Raw genomic sequence first — 18656 nt, 5'->3', positions numbered from 1 at the left:
TTTCGCCTCTCTTCTCCTTTCATCACTTCTTTTTATACCTGACCGCAAGACTTCTCCCGGGCTCCTGCCTGTCTCGGGAACTCTCTGCCTTGACCCATCAGACTCTCCCTTTCCTTCCAAACTTTCAAAAGCTCCCTAAACACTAATCTGTTTAGGGAAGCATATTCATTGTATCTAAACTGATCCGACATTTATATATGTATCATAAATCATCAATCAGAATCCACATTCCTTTTGTTTCAATGTACCCCTAACCCTGTAGATTGTAAACTCTTGTGAGCAGGGCCCTCTGATCCTATTGTTACACTATATGCCCTTGTTTGTTAAAATTTAAGATCCCTGTTTTTTTAATTTATTGTGAAGTGCTGCATAATTTGCGGGCGCTATATAAATAAATGATGATGATGATGATGATGATGATAAAAAGGATCTGGAGATTTTTGTAGATAATAAGTTGTCTAATTCCAGGCAGTGTCATTCTGTGGCTTCTAAAGCAAATAAAGTGCTGTCTTGTATAAAAAAGGGCATTGACTCAAGGGATGAGAACATAATTTTGCCTCTTTTTAGGTCCCTGGTAAGGCCTCACCTTGAGTATGCAGTGCAGTTTTGGGCTCCAGTCCTTAAGAAGGATATTAATGAGCTGGAGAGAGTGCAGAGACGTGCAACTAAACTGGTAAAGGGGATGGAAGATTTAAACTATGAGGTTAGACTTCCAAGGTTGGGGTTGTTTTCTCTTGGAAAAAGGTGCTTGCGAGGGGACATGATTACTCTGTACAAGTACATTAGAGGGGATTATAGGCAGATAGGGGGTGTTCTTTTTTCCCATAAAAAAAAATCAGTGCACCAGAGGCCCCCCCTTTAGATTAGAGGTACAGAGCTTCCATTTGAAGCAGCGTAGGTGGTTTTTCATGGTGAGGGCAGTGCGGTTGGGAATGTCCTTCCTAGTGATGTTGTGATGGCAGATTCTGTTAATGCCTTTAAGACAGGCTTGGGTGAGTCCTTGAACAAGCATAATATTCAAGGCTATTGTGATACTAATATCTACAGTTAGTATTGATGTTGGTATATATGGTTTATGTATGTGCGTGTATAGCTAGGTCAGTATAGGTCTGTGTGTGCTGGGTTCAATTAGAGGGACTCTTAATCTCAAATTCACATTTTATTTGCCATTAGTACTGCAACAATGAATGAGCAATGATAATAAAGCACTGTAGGTTCTTAATAATTTTGGAATGACATACAGAACTGAGTTGAGAGGCAAAGATTTAAACAGACACACACATTGGGAAGAGCCTCCATATTGATGTCACCAGAATGGCCTCAACTGATTTTCCTGTTATTCAGCTCAAAAGTAGAATCCACATTTGGCTGTGTACTTTGGTAGATAAAGCAAAAGAATGTATAGGAAGGCAATACAAAGTAAAGAAATACTGTAGGTGATGGTTAAAGATTTTAGATATCGGGCTCTCTTCAAGATACAATAATAGAAAAAGACTGAATTGGATGAACGACTAGAAGCTTCCTATTCTAATAACTGTATAAATAAATGCATGCAACTAAAATGTATAGCGCAATGCTCCTGTTAGTTAAATGCAATGTTTTTTTTTCTCTGTAATTTTATCAAGTGGGATGATTTCTATGCCCAAGCACAGATGTGGATACATGCCCCTTCTGAATCCCTTTAGTGATGCTGCTGGCAACCAAAAGCCATTGAGGTCATATACATCACAGAGGCATGATTTTATTATGCTCAGTAATTGCACAATAAAGGAAAATAGCTGACTGCCCCCATCTAGTGGACACAAGTTAACATTGAATAATGTACATAAAGAATACAAATTTGTGCAGAATATATATATAATATACTGTATACGTTTGAATATAATCAAGAATGGGGAGACAAACCATGATTTAGATTTAGTCAGAACCTAGAGTGAAATCAAAGGCAATTTCAATTAATTTTGTACAGTTTTGGGATGCATTATCTGGAATCCAGAAAGCTCAGACGAACCATCGCAAGTAATTTACATTATTAAAGATGAATCCCTTTTTTCTCTGTATTAATAAAACAGTACCTTGTTCTTGGTGGTAACTAAGCTGCGTGAATCCTTGAGGCAAAATAATCCTATTGGGTTTTCATATTTGTTTAAATTATTTTTTAGTAGACTTAAATTATGGTGATCCAAATTACATAAATACTGGAAACCCCTGAGCATTCTGGATAATGGATCTCATACCTGCACATCTTTTCCAGCATCTTGTCTTATTTGGAATGATGTGCAAGTCTTAATGCATGAAATGATATAGCAAATAAATCCAATTGCACGTGAAATGCATTTAAATATCAATTTTTTTTTATATGGCAGTGTCGGTTGGGTATGAATATGAGTCCTGCACAGACTTTGTGTTGTGGGAGAAAAGAACCGTCACGCTGCAAGGCTTTGAGATGGATGCTTCAAACCTTGGAGGATGGTCATTCAACAAGCATCATATTTTAAATCCACAAAATGGTAAGTCGGCTACTTGCACTGCCTTCTAATAATCTGTAAGTCCATGAGTTTTATAGTAGTAACTGAGGAAAATATGACAAATCTACTTGTGTTAACCATATAGTACTGCAATACCTTAGTAAACAGTTATAATTGCTTAGCATTATATATTTTTATTTGCCAAAATAACAACTTTGAAAAGGGCTTTGTTTTTCTATATGGGAGAATTCTAATTGGGTGCAATGCTTGTCTGTATAAATGCCAATAAGATTAGTACTTGTACCATCCCTCTGTAGTATATACCACTAATATTGTAGCACCTAGTGGGCCAATACCTTTATGTCTGTTACTTATAACTGAGGTGCAGGATGCACTGTGCAGCACTATAAGCCAGGCATTAAGTTAGTACAGGGTTCCCTTGGCATGAATGCTATTTTTATTGGTGTAGACATGATGGGATACAAATGGAGGAAAAGCCACATAATGCCCATAATCATACAAATAAATATGACATGTAATTTACAAAGGGGGAGATGATGCAAAACGTTTACCACTGATTTGCAGGGGATGCAATAAAACTGAAATTCCGTAAATTCTGGAATGGAAAATTGAGCAGATTTTTTCACTTTGCACCTTGCCTGTTCTTAGCAAACGAGACTAAAATTTCCATATCAAACCTAGTAGGAATTACTGTATGCATATCTTACATACATGCTTTCTTTAAATACATGCTCATAAGCAGCTGAATAGTGCAGAAGCAATGGCTTTTCTAAAGTCACGGAGAGAGAGAAGCCGAGAGAAATACTAGCTTAGCCTGGTCAGAGTCATTATTCACCCTTCCTTGGAAACATTTTCTGCTACCTTCACGATTAGAAAATTGAATCTTGAGCAGGTTCTTATGCGGCGTCACACACAATACCTTGCTGTAGTTCATTTGTAGTCTTACACTGTCTGTCTCTACACACGCAGTCTTTGTTCTTGCAATCCCACTCAATCCCTAAGCATTTACCTGGCTTCGTAATATCAGATTAAACCCAGCTGTGATCTCTATATGAGTAAACAGTCAACTGCTTAAGTTCTTTCTCTACCTGAAGGGATTCAGTATCTGATCTTAGCGGGGCTGGGATCAGCAAATAGCAAAAGCAAGGCAGGCAGTTCTCTACTCTAGTGGAATTATCACCAGTTAAAAGATGAAGAATGAAAGTAAGTAATGCAAACGGGAGATTTGGTACAGTAATTATCTGCCATAAGATTTCCTAGTTAGTTTGGGGGATGCAGGCATCAGGACATTTCCCCACAATCACATTACACTAGCTTCTTTAATAAGGGGCCAAAGTGAATTCTTTTTTTTAGGATGCCTTATTACGTCCTTTAAATAACTTCCCCATTAATAACACTGGAATCTTGTGTCATTTATACCAGCCAGGCAGGCACTGGCAAAGTGGCAAACCTACATAAACAATTTTTTAACTTGTCACTTGTTCAAATAGGCATAAAATAATGGCATAAAGCACCATAGTGTTGGGACTTCTTCCCCTGGCATTGGCAGAGGTTGATTTGTGTGCAGAGGTCAATTAAAAATATTTTCTACACAGAACAATACATAGTATTCATAGTAAGAGAAATGTCATCATGTTTAATACCCTAGAACAGTGCTGTCCAACTTCTGTTGTACCGAGGGCCGGAATTTTTCCGACCTACGTGGTGGAGGGCCGATAATGGATGCCAGTTTTGACCACTCCCCTTTTTGAAACCGCACCCACTTGAAATCACACCCATGTTATCACATGACCATACCCATATTAATGGTTGTAGTACAGCAAAAACCTGCCATACTCTGCCTGCCCTACCCTGCCTGTGTGCCATACTCTGCCTACCCTACCCTGCCTTTGTGTGTGCCATACCCTGCCTTCCCTAACCTGCCTGTGTGTGCCATACTCTGCCTGTCCTACCCTGCCTGTGTGTGCCATACTCTGCCTTCCCTACCCTGCCTGTGTGTGCCATACTCTGCCTTCCCTACCCTGCCTGCGTGTGCCATACTTTCACTGTGTGTGCCATTCTTGGCTGGTTTGTGCCAAACTTGGCCTGTGTGTGCTATACTCTGCCTGCCCTACTCTGCCTGTGTGTGCCATACTCTGCCTTCCCTACCCTGCCTGTGTGTGCCATACTCTGCCTTCCCTACTCTGCCTGCGTGTGCCATACTTTCACTGTGTGTGCCATTCTTGGCTGGTTTGTGCCAAACTTGGCCTGTGTGTGCTATACTCTGCCTGCCCTACTCTGCCTGTGTGTGCCATACTCTGCCTTCCCTACCCTGCCTGTGTGTGCCATACTCTGCCTTCCCTACCCTGCCTGCGTGTGCCATACTTTCACTGTGTGTGCCATTCTTGGCTGGTTTGTGCCAAACTTGGCCTGTGTGTGCTATACTCTGCCTGTCCTACTCTGCCTGTGTGTGCCATACTCTGCCTTCCGTACCCTGCCTGTGTGTGCCATACTCTGCTTGCCCTATGCTGCCTGTGTGTATGGCACACACAGGCAGCCTACAGTGACACAATGCTGGCACTGCTCCTACAGTCTGCACAATAACTATATATTAAAAAACTTTTTAATTGCAGTACCACCTCAGTATATGTTCTTTTTGTAGTGTGCAGGGATTATTTGTGGGTTTCTACTGCTCCTGAGGTGTGAACAGGGGAACAATGGGGGTGATTACAGCCTGAGCCTGAGGTGTGAACACTGCAGGGGGTGAACAATGCAGAGATTAAAAGGTGTGAACAACACAGGGGATTACATATTTAAACAATACAGAGGGATTACAGCCTGAATCTGAGGTGAGAACCATGCAGGGGGGGCAGTTAATCACAGTACTGATACCATTTAAAGTTTACACAAGAGTAAGCCATCAAAGCAGCCAGACAGGTGGGGGGCCACACAGAGGGGGGTCGCGGGCCACCAGTTGGACAGCACTGCCCTAGAACATGTCCATATAAATGCACTGATATATGTATATTACTCCAGGCTTCATGACAAGATAAATAAAGATCCTATTTCTTTTATAAAAACACTGTAGAACACATGGCAGGATAAATGATGTGCCTATTTCACGTATAATGCCCTCAGAACACATTATATGATTTTATATATATCATACCATGTCAGATTCATGTTTAAATCCCCAGAACACATGGTGAGATAAATGCAGTGCCAATATCATCCATAATGTTCCCAGGATACATTGTAGAATAAATGCATTACCTAGTTTATGAAAAATACCATCCAGAAAACATGGCAGAAATAAGTGCAGTGCCAACTTCATGTATAATGCCTCTCTCTTGTGTGTTGTATGAAATTCATTGGTATTCATTTGGGAAGGCTTACTCTTACGGTTTCCACCTTTTTCTGTGACTAATACCACCCTTTGAGTTGGTGTGATGTCATTTGGGGGTGGAGTTATGACATAAGGGACAGGGACAGGGCCGGATTTAACTTTGCGGCGCCCCGGGGCCGCCCCCGCCCCCCCCCCCCCCCCCCAGTGCGCATGCGCAATCGCGCGGCGCCCTCTCCCCCTTTGTGCGCATGCGCAATCACACATTTAAACTCCCATACGGAGCAGGGGGGAGAGGTCCCGACTGCTCCGTATGGGAGCCAAATTTAAAAATTCTGTTGCGGCGGGGCGGCATGCCTAAACTTGTGCCGCCCTAGGCCCGGGCCTTTGTGGCCTTTCCACAAATCCGGGCCTGGACAGGGAAATGGGCGGGGGGAAGGCGGATGAAGCCAGTAAATGGTCGGACTTGGTAGGGTTATAGAAGGAGCAGAGGTGGCCATTTATAGGAAGGGAAGGGATTTATAGGCCATTACAAATTTAACAAGTACATGCAAGCCAGTTAGCAACCCTAATTAACCTTTCTAAGCCTTTATTAAAATCCTGCAGGATGCTATAATAAAGGTATAAAAGGTATAAAGGTATAAAAGTATTCCATTAATTGCTAACTGACAAAAAGTTATCATTTGGAACATAAATTATCCATGTTATTATTATGTCATTATTATGTCTTCAAGCAGGAAACACTAATCCAAGAAAATTAAAATTAAAATATGACAAAGGTATGGCACTCCTGTACTACTTGCACAGACAGCAGATCCATGCATCCTTTTGGCTAAAGCTTAAAAAATGAGCAGTATGCACTCAAGAGTATCACTTTTTGCACCCTTGGGCAGCAATCTGTCCCTCATAGCAGCCATTAAGATGTTTACTTTTAAACAGGTGCCTAGTAAATGCTTTCTGCTGCTTGGTTGCTATAGGTGATAAGACAAGTAGCAAGTTTGTACCTTTTAAAAGTAAGTGGGACCATTAAAGTGGGGCCTTTATTTACGCTTTATATTTTATTTTATTTTTTTAAAGCCTGCATTGTCAAAAGACTAGCACTGATTACAAGACTTCAGGCAGTAAATGTAGGTCTTTTTGTTAAATACACAGGCAGTGCTTCAGTTCACGATGGTACATGTATAGTTCAATATTTAAAAAGTACAAGAGTATCCTTGACCCAAAAGCCTGCGTCTTTGCGAATCTACCGTCTCAGGCTACTGTTTTTTCACCCAATCCATTGTCTGTAATCGGGAGTGTTCTCTGTTATTCGAAAAGAATTTGTTTGAAGAATCAGTCAAGTGTATGCTTAATGAACATCCAGACACTGCTGCCTGAGTGAACGTGTAGCAATCAGTTGCAGAAATATGATGAGTTCACCGCTAAGTGCACTGTGCATTCACCTTTGCACTAGAAAACACATAAGTGCTTTTTTCTTAATCCTGCTCTATGTGATTTCTTAAAGTGTGCTAGCGATAGGGTTTAGTTGTCCATTGCACTGCCTTCTCTTCTGATATGTTATTAAAATTGCACACTCTATCAGTAAAAAAACACCTGAAGTAAGCCATGCTACAAGTGGCCAATTTGAAAGGATAAAACTGGATTCTAGTTACAAGGATACATTTTGTATTGTGTCAGACTGGCAGTGGTCACTCTATTTGCCCTTTATTCCCAGTTTCTGAGAAAGCCTTCAACATTTAACATTAGTTATATGCAGCAATTTGAGATTAGCTGTTGACCCTGAAGAGCCTTGCTTTATCAGCTACAGAATGTTCATTATGTCTTGACTGTTGTTAAACCTGCATTTCTTTCTTTTTTTAAACATTAAAATAATTTTTTGCATTATTGTAGGGTAGTTTAATGTAAAAACCCAAAGTAAATGCATTGCAGCTCACCACATAGTGTCTCCTTGGAAAAGCAGCTACACAATCAACGTTTTTTTTCCTCACTCATCAAATTTTTTTCACCGTGAATCTGCCAATGGCGAAATGCAGAATTTTGCAGCACATCCATGCCTGGCAAATAATTTTGCTCATCGCTAATTGTGACATTAATATTCTGTATATTCAGTATATGTGAGTTGGCCCCTAAGCTCAGTTAAGAGACAGCAGCACAGAGTATGTGCAGGGAATCAGCAGAAAAGAAGATGGGGGAGCTTCGGGGGCATCTTTGTAGGCACAGATCTTCCCTGATAAAGGGCTGTGGTTGTCTTGGGCTGGTACAGAAGCAACACATAATGCACAACATTTCTAGCCCGCTCCTTTAGTTTTGATTTATTTTTTCTTTAAGGGAGACCACTAAAGTAGTACAGGTATGGGATCCCTTATCGGAAACCCGTTATCCAGAAAGCTCTGAATTACGGAAAGCCCGTCTCCCATAGACTCCATTTTAATCAAATAATTTTGAATTTTAAAACTTATAACCTTTTTCTCTGTAGTAATAAAACTGTACTTTGTAATTGATCCCAACTAAGATATAAATAATCCTTATTGGATGCAAAACAATCCAATTGGGTTTAATTAATGTTTTATTGATTTTTTAGAAGACTTAAGGTATGGAGATCCAAATTACGGAAAGACCCTTATCCGGAATACCCTTGGTCCTGAGCATTCTGGATAACTGGTCCGATACCTGTAGCAGCAAGTGGACAACAAACATTCAGACCAAGGAGAAAATTGTATTTTCTCATCACACACAGGAACACAGTAGTGCTGCAACAGTAAGGATCCCTTTGGGTGCAATATATTTCCTTTGTTGCAGGGTAGAATCAACTGTAGGGACTAGAGGAGCTCATTGTATAAGTAAGTAGCCCAATGACCCGTAGGGAAACGTAGGGAAGCAGGGGCATGATGTAGCCGTAGGGCATACATAGCCACTCCCAGTTTTTATCGGATTGGTTGTTTTGTACTAGGGGTATAAATAGTTGAAAACGTTCCCGCTCCTCATCCATTTTAGGCAGCATAGGAAAACGCCCACCCTCCCTTCCTATAGAGGTGGAGGCAACGAGTGGTGTTGGCAGGGTGATTGAGTTGGGGGAAAACAATGGTTGGGTTAGGAAGGGAGTTTGAGAATTGTTTGGGGCTGGCATGCCTGGAACCTCAGGGGTAAGTAAGTGGATCAGGAGGTGAGTTTTATTGGGTAGGGGGTTCCGGGCTGGAAGGGCAGCTGGCAGCGCCAGTTGCACTGCGCAGTTATTGGCTTGTTATGGTGTATGTTATGGTGTATGTTTATTCAAAGTTGGTTGTTTGTTATACAAACATTTGTATTGTGTTCATGAGTTGTTTTGTATCTTATTTGTTCTTTATGATATTTTTTAAATTAAAACTTTGATTGTTATTAATAAATGTTCTGCGGCCATTTTTACCCCATGAATTGGTGTCCGTGTGTTTATTGGGGTTGGTAAGTAAAAGAGGCAAAGGGGTTAAGGTTGGAAAAAGGCGGGTCAAGATCCGACGTTGCTCATGTCAGGCTGTCTGTGCTGTAGCAATAGTAGTTGTGGAAGATACTGTAGACTCAGCTGTCTGTGTGCACTGCTCACTTACACAGTATGTTTCTCTGAGTCCTACAGTCCTACAGTTGACATATTGGATTCTATGGTCCCCAGCAATTGTTTATTTGTGGAGTAGTATGATGTGTTCCCCCTGGATTTACAGATTATTGGCAATGGCCACTCTATATTTTAACCCCTGTACCACAAGCACAGTAAGTTGGAAGGCAGACGGATCCCATAAGCCCTTCCTATTTATTCATGCACCAGAAAGTACAGTTTTATTTATATATATTTTAAACCTCAAAGTGACTGTTTTAGTGAATCTATGTAGAATTTCTGAGTTGTATGAAATGTCAGTATGTCAGATAAACTCATGATGTACGGTCCATAAACACAAAAGGCAATATTTATTGACTTGCACATCAAAAGGAATTTGCCTGATTCCCAGGAAGCTGTCCTCGTATGCAGATATCCTCAACATTAAAATAGCAGAAGCCAAAGAATGAACTTTATAGGAAAACTAAGCTGTATCTGCAATATGTGAATAGAGGAGGATTATCTCTATTACCATAAGAGAGTGAACTTGGATACAGGCTCTATTGCACAGCACAACACCTTAAAGAAATGATTTATTTTTGCATGAAAACAGTTATTTAAATAGAGTAGTTTGGAAAAAATATACTTCAGTTAGTTGAAAACATAATGGTAACGTTTGTACTGCTGTATTGTCACAGGGGAGTGTAATTACAGGAAGTGCCTGCCTCACTCACAAATCGGCAGTTCTGTTATGCTTTATGGCCACAGAGCCTGTCTAGAACTGAAATAATTAAAAGAGTGACTGAGATAAGAAAGCTTAACAAGGAAAAAAAGACAACTCCATAGTGGTATTAAAATGAGTAGAAGTTGAATAGATTTCCTAAGAGAATTGCATATCCCTAATTAAATGGGCATAGACATTTTTTTGACAATGGTATCCCTTTAACTTATTAGGCTTAGCACAAATGTATATATAATATATAAAACTCAGTTTCAAATATGTATTTTTTACTTAACTTTTTGTGTCGTCTCTTATTTAGGAATATTGCACAAAGGAGATGGGGAAAATGTATTTATATCCCAGCAGCCTCCAGTGATCTCTACACTTATGGGGAATGGTCAGCAGAGGAGTATCTCCTGCTCCAACTGCAATGGGCCAACCAGCAACAGCAAACTCTTTGCTCCCGTTGCACTAGCAACTGGACCTGATGGAAGCCTATATGTTGGCGATTTTAACTATGTCAGGAGGATTTACCCATCTGGAAATACCATCAGTGTGTTAGAACTCAGGTGAGAAATTATTATAAGCAGCTGTTTGTCTTTATCTGCAATAAAAAGGTTTCAATTTGATGTATAGAAAAGTCAAGATTAAGCAGACTGAATTAGCCTCTGTTTGTTTAGTAAATAATTCATTATGGGGAAATTATGCACTTTGGTCCCAAAGCAGAAAGGGTCAAAGATGGTCATCTTGCATGTTCTGCTACATATACATAACCCTTATTATAAATATACAGATACCCAAATACACATGTTGTGTACTCACAAATCTACAGCTTCACTAAAAGAAAGTCAACCCAGAGACAGATGGGCAATTCTACTACATTGTACTTATGAATAAGGGAAATTGTTAAGAACTAGACCTCTAGCAAAGTGACATGTCACCTATTGAAACAGATGTGTGTTTCATAATACTCTGTAGAAGCCCTTGGTAAAAAAAAACCCTTGGTTGTACACAACAACAAGAGATCCTCTGCACTCACCCATTATCAATATATATAGGACATTCTGTGCATTGAGCTACAAAGAATTGCCCTCCCCTTTAGGCAAAACAGGGATTGTTTGTCCATATATTGCAATATACTTCAAGCTGGCCAATGACATTAAAGTCATCCCTTCTGGCCAGTCCTACACATAATTCTAGTGCTTCAATATACATTTAGCAAAGGGGCTAAGTTTTACCTGCAACTTACTTGCTTTCAAGGTTAAAACCCCCATATAGATGCCCTTTTATTGGCTCCACTGGGATCACCTGACTGTAGCTGGTTAGGGTGGGAGCTACAACATGGATTTGGCTGTTTGCCTACTGATTTTTCTGAAAAGCTATGCTAGAGCTGGACTTTATATTATTGCCAGCAGGCCTCTTTCAGACCTTTTGGACAATGAGAATGTGCTAAGTAACATAGTAGAAGTTAAGCGTCCCCAGCTTGGGAATATTATGAATGAATATAATTCAGCTAAGCCATTACTAGCTCTGAAGATCTCAGTTTTTTATTTTAAGACGTCTATCCCAGACCATCAGTCTCGAAATGTAGTTTTCCACCAAAACAAGCAGCGAGATTAAATTTCATGCTTCTCAAAGACTTGTAATTGTTTCCCTGTAAATAATGAATTTGAACTTGCAGTGAGCATTGCAATTATTTGGTAATGAATAGACAATGTTCAAGTTGCTGTAACACTAATTTAAAATGATCCACGGTGTAACTTCAAAACTAGATGTTAAATCTAAAAAGTATATCCTGGGGCTAAGTGTCAAAATAAGTGAAATTAGCATCTGTAACATAGTCTGCAGCAGGCTGAAAGGTAATCAGCCCTTTGTCAGGTTAATTCCTTTGAATTGGCAATGTTAATAATGGGCTATGCAAAATCCGGCATGATTGGTGTGATTATGGAAAATACTGCATAAGCAGTTATTGTACATATGCCCATTTATACATGACAATGTGGTTACTGAAAAGGCAAATATATAATTTGGGGATTAAATGGCTTGTGTCTGCATACAGAGATAGGGGAGGCTTTACTGACGCGTCCGGCTTAGCACAGGCAACACGGCACAATCTTATTTCCGCTGTAGCGAATAGTGTTGCAGTATGTGACATATATACCGCATCCTTAAAGGCTATGTCATCTGTTTTCTTTAGCTTTACTAAATTTACCCTGTGTGGATTCTGTACAGTTTACACTGAATTCTAGTGCTTCAATATACATTTAGCAAAGGGGCTAAGTTTTACCTGAAACTTACTTGCTTCCAAAAAATACAAGTTTATTTGTGCTGAAAACTATGTATGATTTCATGTAAAATATTGATGACGAAAATCCTATTTACTTGGAGAAGTTTAACAAGACTTTGCTGGAATTATAAAGATTTTTTCTTGGTTGTTCTCTGCCACATTATTTCTATATAACATGCTGCAGTCCGGTTGGCGTTCAAGCTAAAGTTACATGGATATTTAAGTGGCTCAATGTGACACTATTGGATGGAGATAGCTATGGCAGGGAACTTTACCTTTAGGCTCAGCTACTTGGGGTTAGCAGAGAAGTGGAGCCTAGTGATATGAGCAATGAAGGCTTATGATGCAGTCAAGCACTAGGGTCAGTAGTGGGCATGGTGAAGTTCAATTCAGCAAGTAGTTAGTGTCACTCGAGAAATGCCTCCAGCTACTGGGTCAGCAACAAATATTGGGGGAATATTTGTTAATTTTGGGTAGAAGACAAAACAGATCAATCTCATACTCATATGGAAAAGCAGAAGGAAGCCATTTCACATTTTTGGACCTTTTTTGTCTACAGTTCTGAGGTATTTTCAGATGTGTCACCCACACATGAGGTGAATTCATGCAGGTGACAAATTGGCCTTAAGCTGTGACTTATATTGCACTATTAGCCTTAAGCTTCGACTGTATCTTAAGTTTCCCAACCTTCCTTAACGCCTCCCATAGCTGTCATATTCTGTCATAACCTCATGACAAAAAGCTGAAAGAAGGCATTAACTAGCAGCCTGTGGCATGACCTTAAGTCACTTACGGTTGTGGTGAACTGAACGGAATAGGAATGAAACCTTTTAGAACAGATAACAAAATACCTTTGGTTATCTTACAGCCTGCACTGAAAGACGGTGCAAAGCTTTGTCTTGTAGTAAGCCAGTGGCATAACTACTGGAGGTACAAGGGGTGCAATCACACCAGGCCCACCAGATCCGCAATATATCATATCATGGGAGGTAGCAGGGTCGTTTTTCCTGTGTACGTGTCTAGAAGCCCCAGTCACAACCACTTACGTCAATGTACTCAGCACAGATATACAGCACTATATAAGAGTACAGTGCCTGCCATGACAGTATGCCATCTTAGCCTAGCAGTATGAATTGGACGCACACTGTGCCTTTTCCACTAAAGGTGACATTTTTGTTTTAATGGCACCTCTATAGCACAGGGACAGAATAGCAAAGTGGGAGAATAATAACAAAGGTTAATAATGCAATAAACAAAAACTGCCAATCTTACATCTGATTTAAAAAATCTGTCAAAGGCTGAATAAATGTCATGGTTCTCCCTTATGTCTGGGTTATTAGTGGCTGTCTTTCAGCTTATAACGTTGGGAGATAACAAAGCACAGGAAAAATCATGCATTTTCCTTTTAAATGTATTATCTACCCCACTCTTCTGTGGGTATCCCCCTCACATCTGAGCCATAATGCGATTACTGTCAGGGTACAATATCATAACAATATTACAGCTGGTATTTTTGAATAGCAATAAAATAAAAAGGTACATTTTGGATTTCTTGAGTCAGACACTTCCAGTAATTGTTGTTTGTCTTCTGCTTTCCTTGCACTGCACCAAACTGGATTTATTATATCAGAAACCGAGATACTCGGCACAGGTAAGTGAATCACAGGCGCATTTACTTAGAACTACTTATTTCTAAGAAAAGGGTAAACGTATATTACAAATTTAGACAAGGTATCAGAAAGGCTTACATAAACAAGCAAGCCTAGCATGTTGCTATTTCTATCACACAAAATTAAAGGACATGTAAGTATATGCCTATGTCCCACTGTCTGCCAGCCCTTTGGTCCTAGGTGAAAATGCTACAAATTTGTGCACAATTTACTAAGCAACAAAATTGAGCATCTGAAATTCTGTAAAACATTATTTGCTTTTATTCAAATGACAACCAGACTGGCCACAACTATTTGTCAGGACCAAATGTAGTCAAAATCTTTACTGAAATGGGTTTTAATCTGTGATGGTCAGACTGGTAGCCTGAGGACCCCAACCACACTACCACACTGAATTAAAAGTTAAAGAATTAAGCCTAACTTGGCCCTGGTGTTTGTGTTTTAGCTCTCCAAAGACTTGCTTATTTAACTGGGGGTGGTATCCCTTTGTCTCATTGGCACCCCTTGAGTCAAAGGGTCTGCTTCCACTATTGTTACGTCACCCTTGCCTGTCCACTATCTTGATTATCTGTTGCAAATTTAAAGCATAGATGAAAAAAAACACAACCCAAGAGAAAGCCTGTGCTGACCTATTTAACTGTAAGGGAGTCATTTACATAGTGTAGAAGGCAAATTGCAAAAAACAGGCACAATCCACCATTTTTTTTTTACTTTATACCTTGCTCTGCACTTTAAAAATTTGCCCCTGTGCTATGGGCAGCCATGAATACATTGCTGCCTTCATTTTGCAGTGCTGTATTCATGATGACCAGAGGGGGAAGATTCCCTAATTTGTGCTTCATTCAGACGAGTGCTAGTTAGGGACCACTGGTGGGCCCTATAGTGGCTGGTAAGAAGAGGGTTAGCTTGATTTGCAATCCAGCGCTAGGTGCAGAGTGCGGCCAAGTCCCAGACACATTTGCTTTTTAAATGAAAACTTTCATTTATAGAATGAGCGTACATTTCCACATGCAATACTTTCTGTTACCAATCTGTTAAACATACTCAGGGGTGTCAGTTGGTTATAGATGGTAAGAACAGCTCTTTTTATTACATGGCAAAGGTGATTGTATGCTCATCCATATACTCTGATTTAATAGCTATTGTATTCAGTTTAATATGTATATATTTTTAATAAAAGTGGCAATGTGTATGTTTATTTAACAGAACACTATTTATAACCTCAGTTGAGATTCAAAGGGAAAAAAACATTAAGAACAAATCCCCCAACAGTGATACAAAGGAACCCTCACATTGTGATAAATGTAAATGTGATGTGTTATCATATGATTGCAGTACTTATTTACATACATATAAGTGTACACACAGTATGTTGTTTCCTTTCACCACATATTTCCTTCCCAGTATTTATTAAAACAAGTCCTCAAAGCACAAAATTGCTACTATTTTTTATTATTTAGAAAGTGAGGCCTTGGGGTATCGAAATGCATCAAACATCTAGTAAACTCCCAATGCTTTAATTTTAAGCATTGCTACTGTAGCACACAGAGATTAAAATTGCTTTTGGCAAGGAAGAGAAATCTAATTGCTAGCTAGCAATCTCTATAGCAACATCAATCACACTTCCCTAGCTGGAATATGAACAATAACTTTCCAACCCACAATTCAGCCATTGGCCTCAGTAGAGAAACCCAGTTTCTGATAGAAAGATAACAAAGACTTAACTCTGATTACAGGTGATGCTGTGGGTTTATAGACCATTCCTTTTTATATATTTTATATATATATATATATACTGAATATATATAAAGTATATCGAAAGAAAGAAAGAAAACTACCTGCTCATATTTATAAAAACATTAACTTCAACATCAATTCAAGTGATTATAAGGGATACGTGATAATACAGTGGAAATTAATACCACTTATAATGACGTATATTTACACCTTCAACACATTAGACACATATAAGTGTTACAATAGATTAGTATTTGCCAAATAATTTACAGTATTTGAATATATTTGACTTTATTTATGCAGATGCATTATTTCTGGTAAAAAGTGTTCATTTACAGGCTTGATCATAAATGTATAACTTTATTTATAAAGTGCTACAAGGGTACGCAGCGCTGTACAATCTTACAATATACACAATTACACACAGGGAGGACAAGTGTAATAATAAATACAATAAATAAGTATAAATACAGAGAGATTAAGTGCCATGTGGCACAGTAGAGACACAGTAGGAAGGAGACCCCTGCCCCGTAGAGCTTACAGTCTAAATGGTTGGGTAACATACAGGCACAAATTGAAAGGTAAGAGTGCACAAGGTATGGGCATTTGCCCTTAAGCGCAAGACTAGACAAAATAATTTTTTAATGTAATAGTTAGAGACCCAATTACTGTTCTTTTGTTTGACAACAACAAGAAATTGAAAAAAGTAAAAAAATGGTTGCTGTTGATTACGCAATCTGCAGTATACTGCGGGTCTGTTATTACCTTATGCCCTTAGATTTTAAGCTGTGCAGGATGAGGGCTTTAGGCTGTATATTCATCTGTAGCATTGTATAAATTTAACATTCTAAAAAATGTTGTGTGGTTACACCTTCCAAAGCTGCCATGTAAATTCCAGACAAGTGTTATTTTGGATTGGGATAGTGAGATAACCTGCATTTACAATAACTTAAATCATCCCTTCTTTCAATTCTTTTAGCACCAGCCCAGCCCACAAGTATTACTTGGCTGTAGACCCTGCCTCAGAGTTGCTTTACCTGTCAGACACAAGTACAAGAAGAGTCTACAAAGTGAAATCCCTCTCTGAAGTGAAGGACTTGGCTAAGAACTTTGAAGTTGTTGCAGGCACTGGGGATCAGTGTCTTCCTTTCGATCAGAGTCACTGTGGAGATGGTTTAAGAGCACATGAAGCATCCCTCAACAGCCCCAGAGGTAAAAACATATATTCTATCTTTGAGTGGCAGCCAGGGTCCTTACCTTGATATCTTATTTATATGGTCAATATGAATTAACTGTTAGGACACATGTATATACAGTATATAGGAAATATCTAGTCAAGTCTTTTATCTTGTGCTATTTTGAATTTGGCACTGAACCTTCACACTTTTTCATGTGGCGATTATGAGATCACAGCCTAAAAAGACTAGACTTATGCTAATTCTCTAAAACAACCTGTGATTTTGGCTTCTGGGAACTCAGGCTTAAAATCTTCCACTGCAGTATCATTATATTGAATAACTAAATAAGGCCATATTTATAAAGTGTTGCCATTGTAATGATTTCAGCTTTCCTTTACACATCAATATTGGAACTGAATAACAGTTGGAATAACATCAAATTGAGTTTAAGTAGTGAACCACAGCAGGTGACTCGCGAGCAACATGTTGCTCACCAACCCATTAAATGTGTCAGGCCGAGCTGGTCAGATGAGAATGACACCCGCAAGCACCTCGCACTAGGCTGGAGGCTTAACCTGGAGATGAGACAGGAAGCACAGCAGTGGAGAGAGGCTGGAAGGCCAAGAGACGAAGTACCGTGGAGTAGGCAAAAGAGTGGTCAGACGGGTCCGGGTCGAGGCAGGCAGCGAGGTTCACAGGTCGAAGAAACAGGCAAGGGTCAAAAAACAGGTTTCCAAATAGTATAAACACTAGATAGCTGGTAAGATAACCGAGCACTGAAGGTTAGCTATTTTGACCTTTTAAAGGCCTTCTTGCGTCAATACGCCGGCGCAGCGTGCGTCAATACGCAGGCACAGCGTGCGTCAATACGCGCGCGTACGTGCGTCAATACGCACGCGTGCGCGCGTCAAGGCGCGTGCGTTACGGTGCACGCGCGCGTAAAGTCGTGCGCGCGACCGCGCCCGTGACCGCGGCAATTGCAACGCCGGTGCGGGGCGCGTGTGTTTGCCCGGACATCGCCGGAGCCCTCGTGAGCGGTGAGTGGCCTTACAGAATGTTGCTCCCAGTGGCCTCAAAGAGGTGCTTATTTTAGAATTCCTGACTTGAAAGCAAACTTTAGTTGCATAAAAACCATGTGTACTGCCAAATAGAACTTCCTGTAGGTTGCCAGTCCACATACCAATAGCCACATAGCCCATAGTTTTTTGGTTTTTTTTGCTTAAATGTGGTTCACGGGTAAAAGAGGTTGGGGACCCCCAGACTAGAGTATTGACTGTTAGTAGAATATTAATTATTGTTTGTCTAACTTTGCCAAACAACAGTCCTTTATTTGTACATAGGAAATAATGGGAGTTTGGATGGGCTGCAATGGCATTGGTTAAAGAGGGTGTCGGCATTCATATAAATTGAGCAATGGGAGAAAAACATCAAAGTTGTATCAAAGTGAATGCTGAAGTTTCAAAAATAGGAACATTTGTAAAAATTGGCAAAAGTTCAATACTTTATAAATAGCCGCTAACAGAAGACACTTTAGTGAGAAAGTAAATAAACAACCATCAAACAACTGACTGAGGGGTACATATTGGCAGTTTGTTTTCCATTTTTCTTTTCTTGCCTTGTATTTTATTTTGATAACTAATCTAGGTCCTCTAGATAAAGTAACCTTACAGTTATAACCAACCAAAAT

The 18656-nt window shown here is 39.7% G+C and overlaps 1 protein-coding gene across 2 annotated transcripts in view; it reads left to right on the top strand.

Moving 5' to 3' along the window:
- The window catches only part of tenm1 (teneurin transmembrane protein 1), a 373978-nt gene that overhangs the window by 301685 nt on the left and 53637 nt on the right, over positions 1-18656 (top strand). For both annotated transcript variants that reach the window (XM_031891499.1, XM_031891500.1), the window contains 4 exons: positions 2367-2510; positions 10417-10666; positions 14015-14035; positions 16771-17003. In XM_031891499.1, the coding sequence (XP_031747359.1) occupies positions 2367-2510; positions 10417-10666; positions 14015-14035; positions 16771-17003 (648 nt within the window). The remainder of the gene's footprint in view (positions 1-2366; positions 2511-10416; positions 10667-14014; positions 14036-16770; positions 17004-18656) is intronic.

The sequence above is a fragment of the Xenopus tropicalis genome, chromosome 8 (genome assembly GCF_000004195.4).
Source record: "Xenopus tropicalis strain Nigerian chromosome 8, UCB_Xtro_10.0, whole genome shotgun sequence".
Lineage (NCBI taxonomy): Eukaryota > Metazoa > Chordata > Amphibia > Anura > Pipidae > Xenopus > Xenopus tropicalis.
The sequence above is the reverse complement of the archived record's forward strand: the minus strand, read 5'-3'. Positions and strand labels throughout refer to the sequence as shown.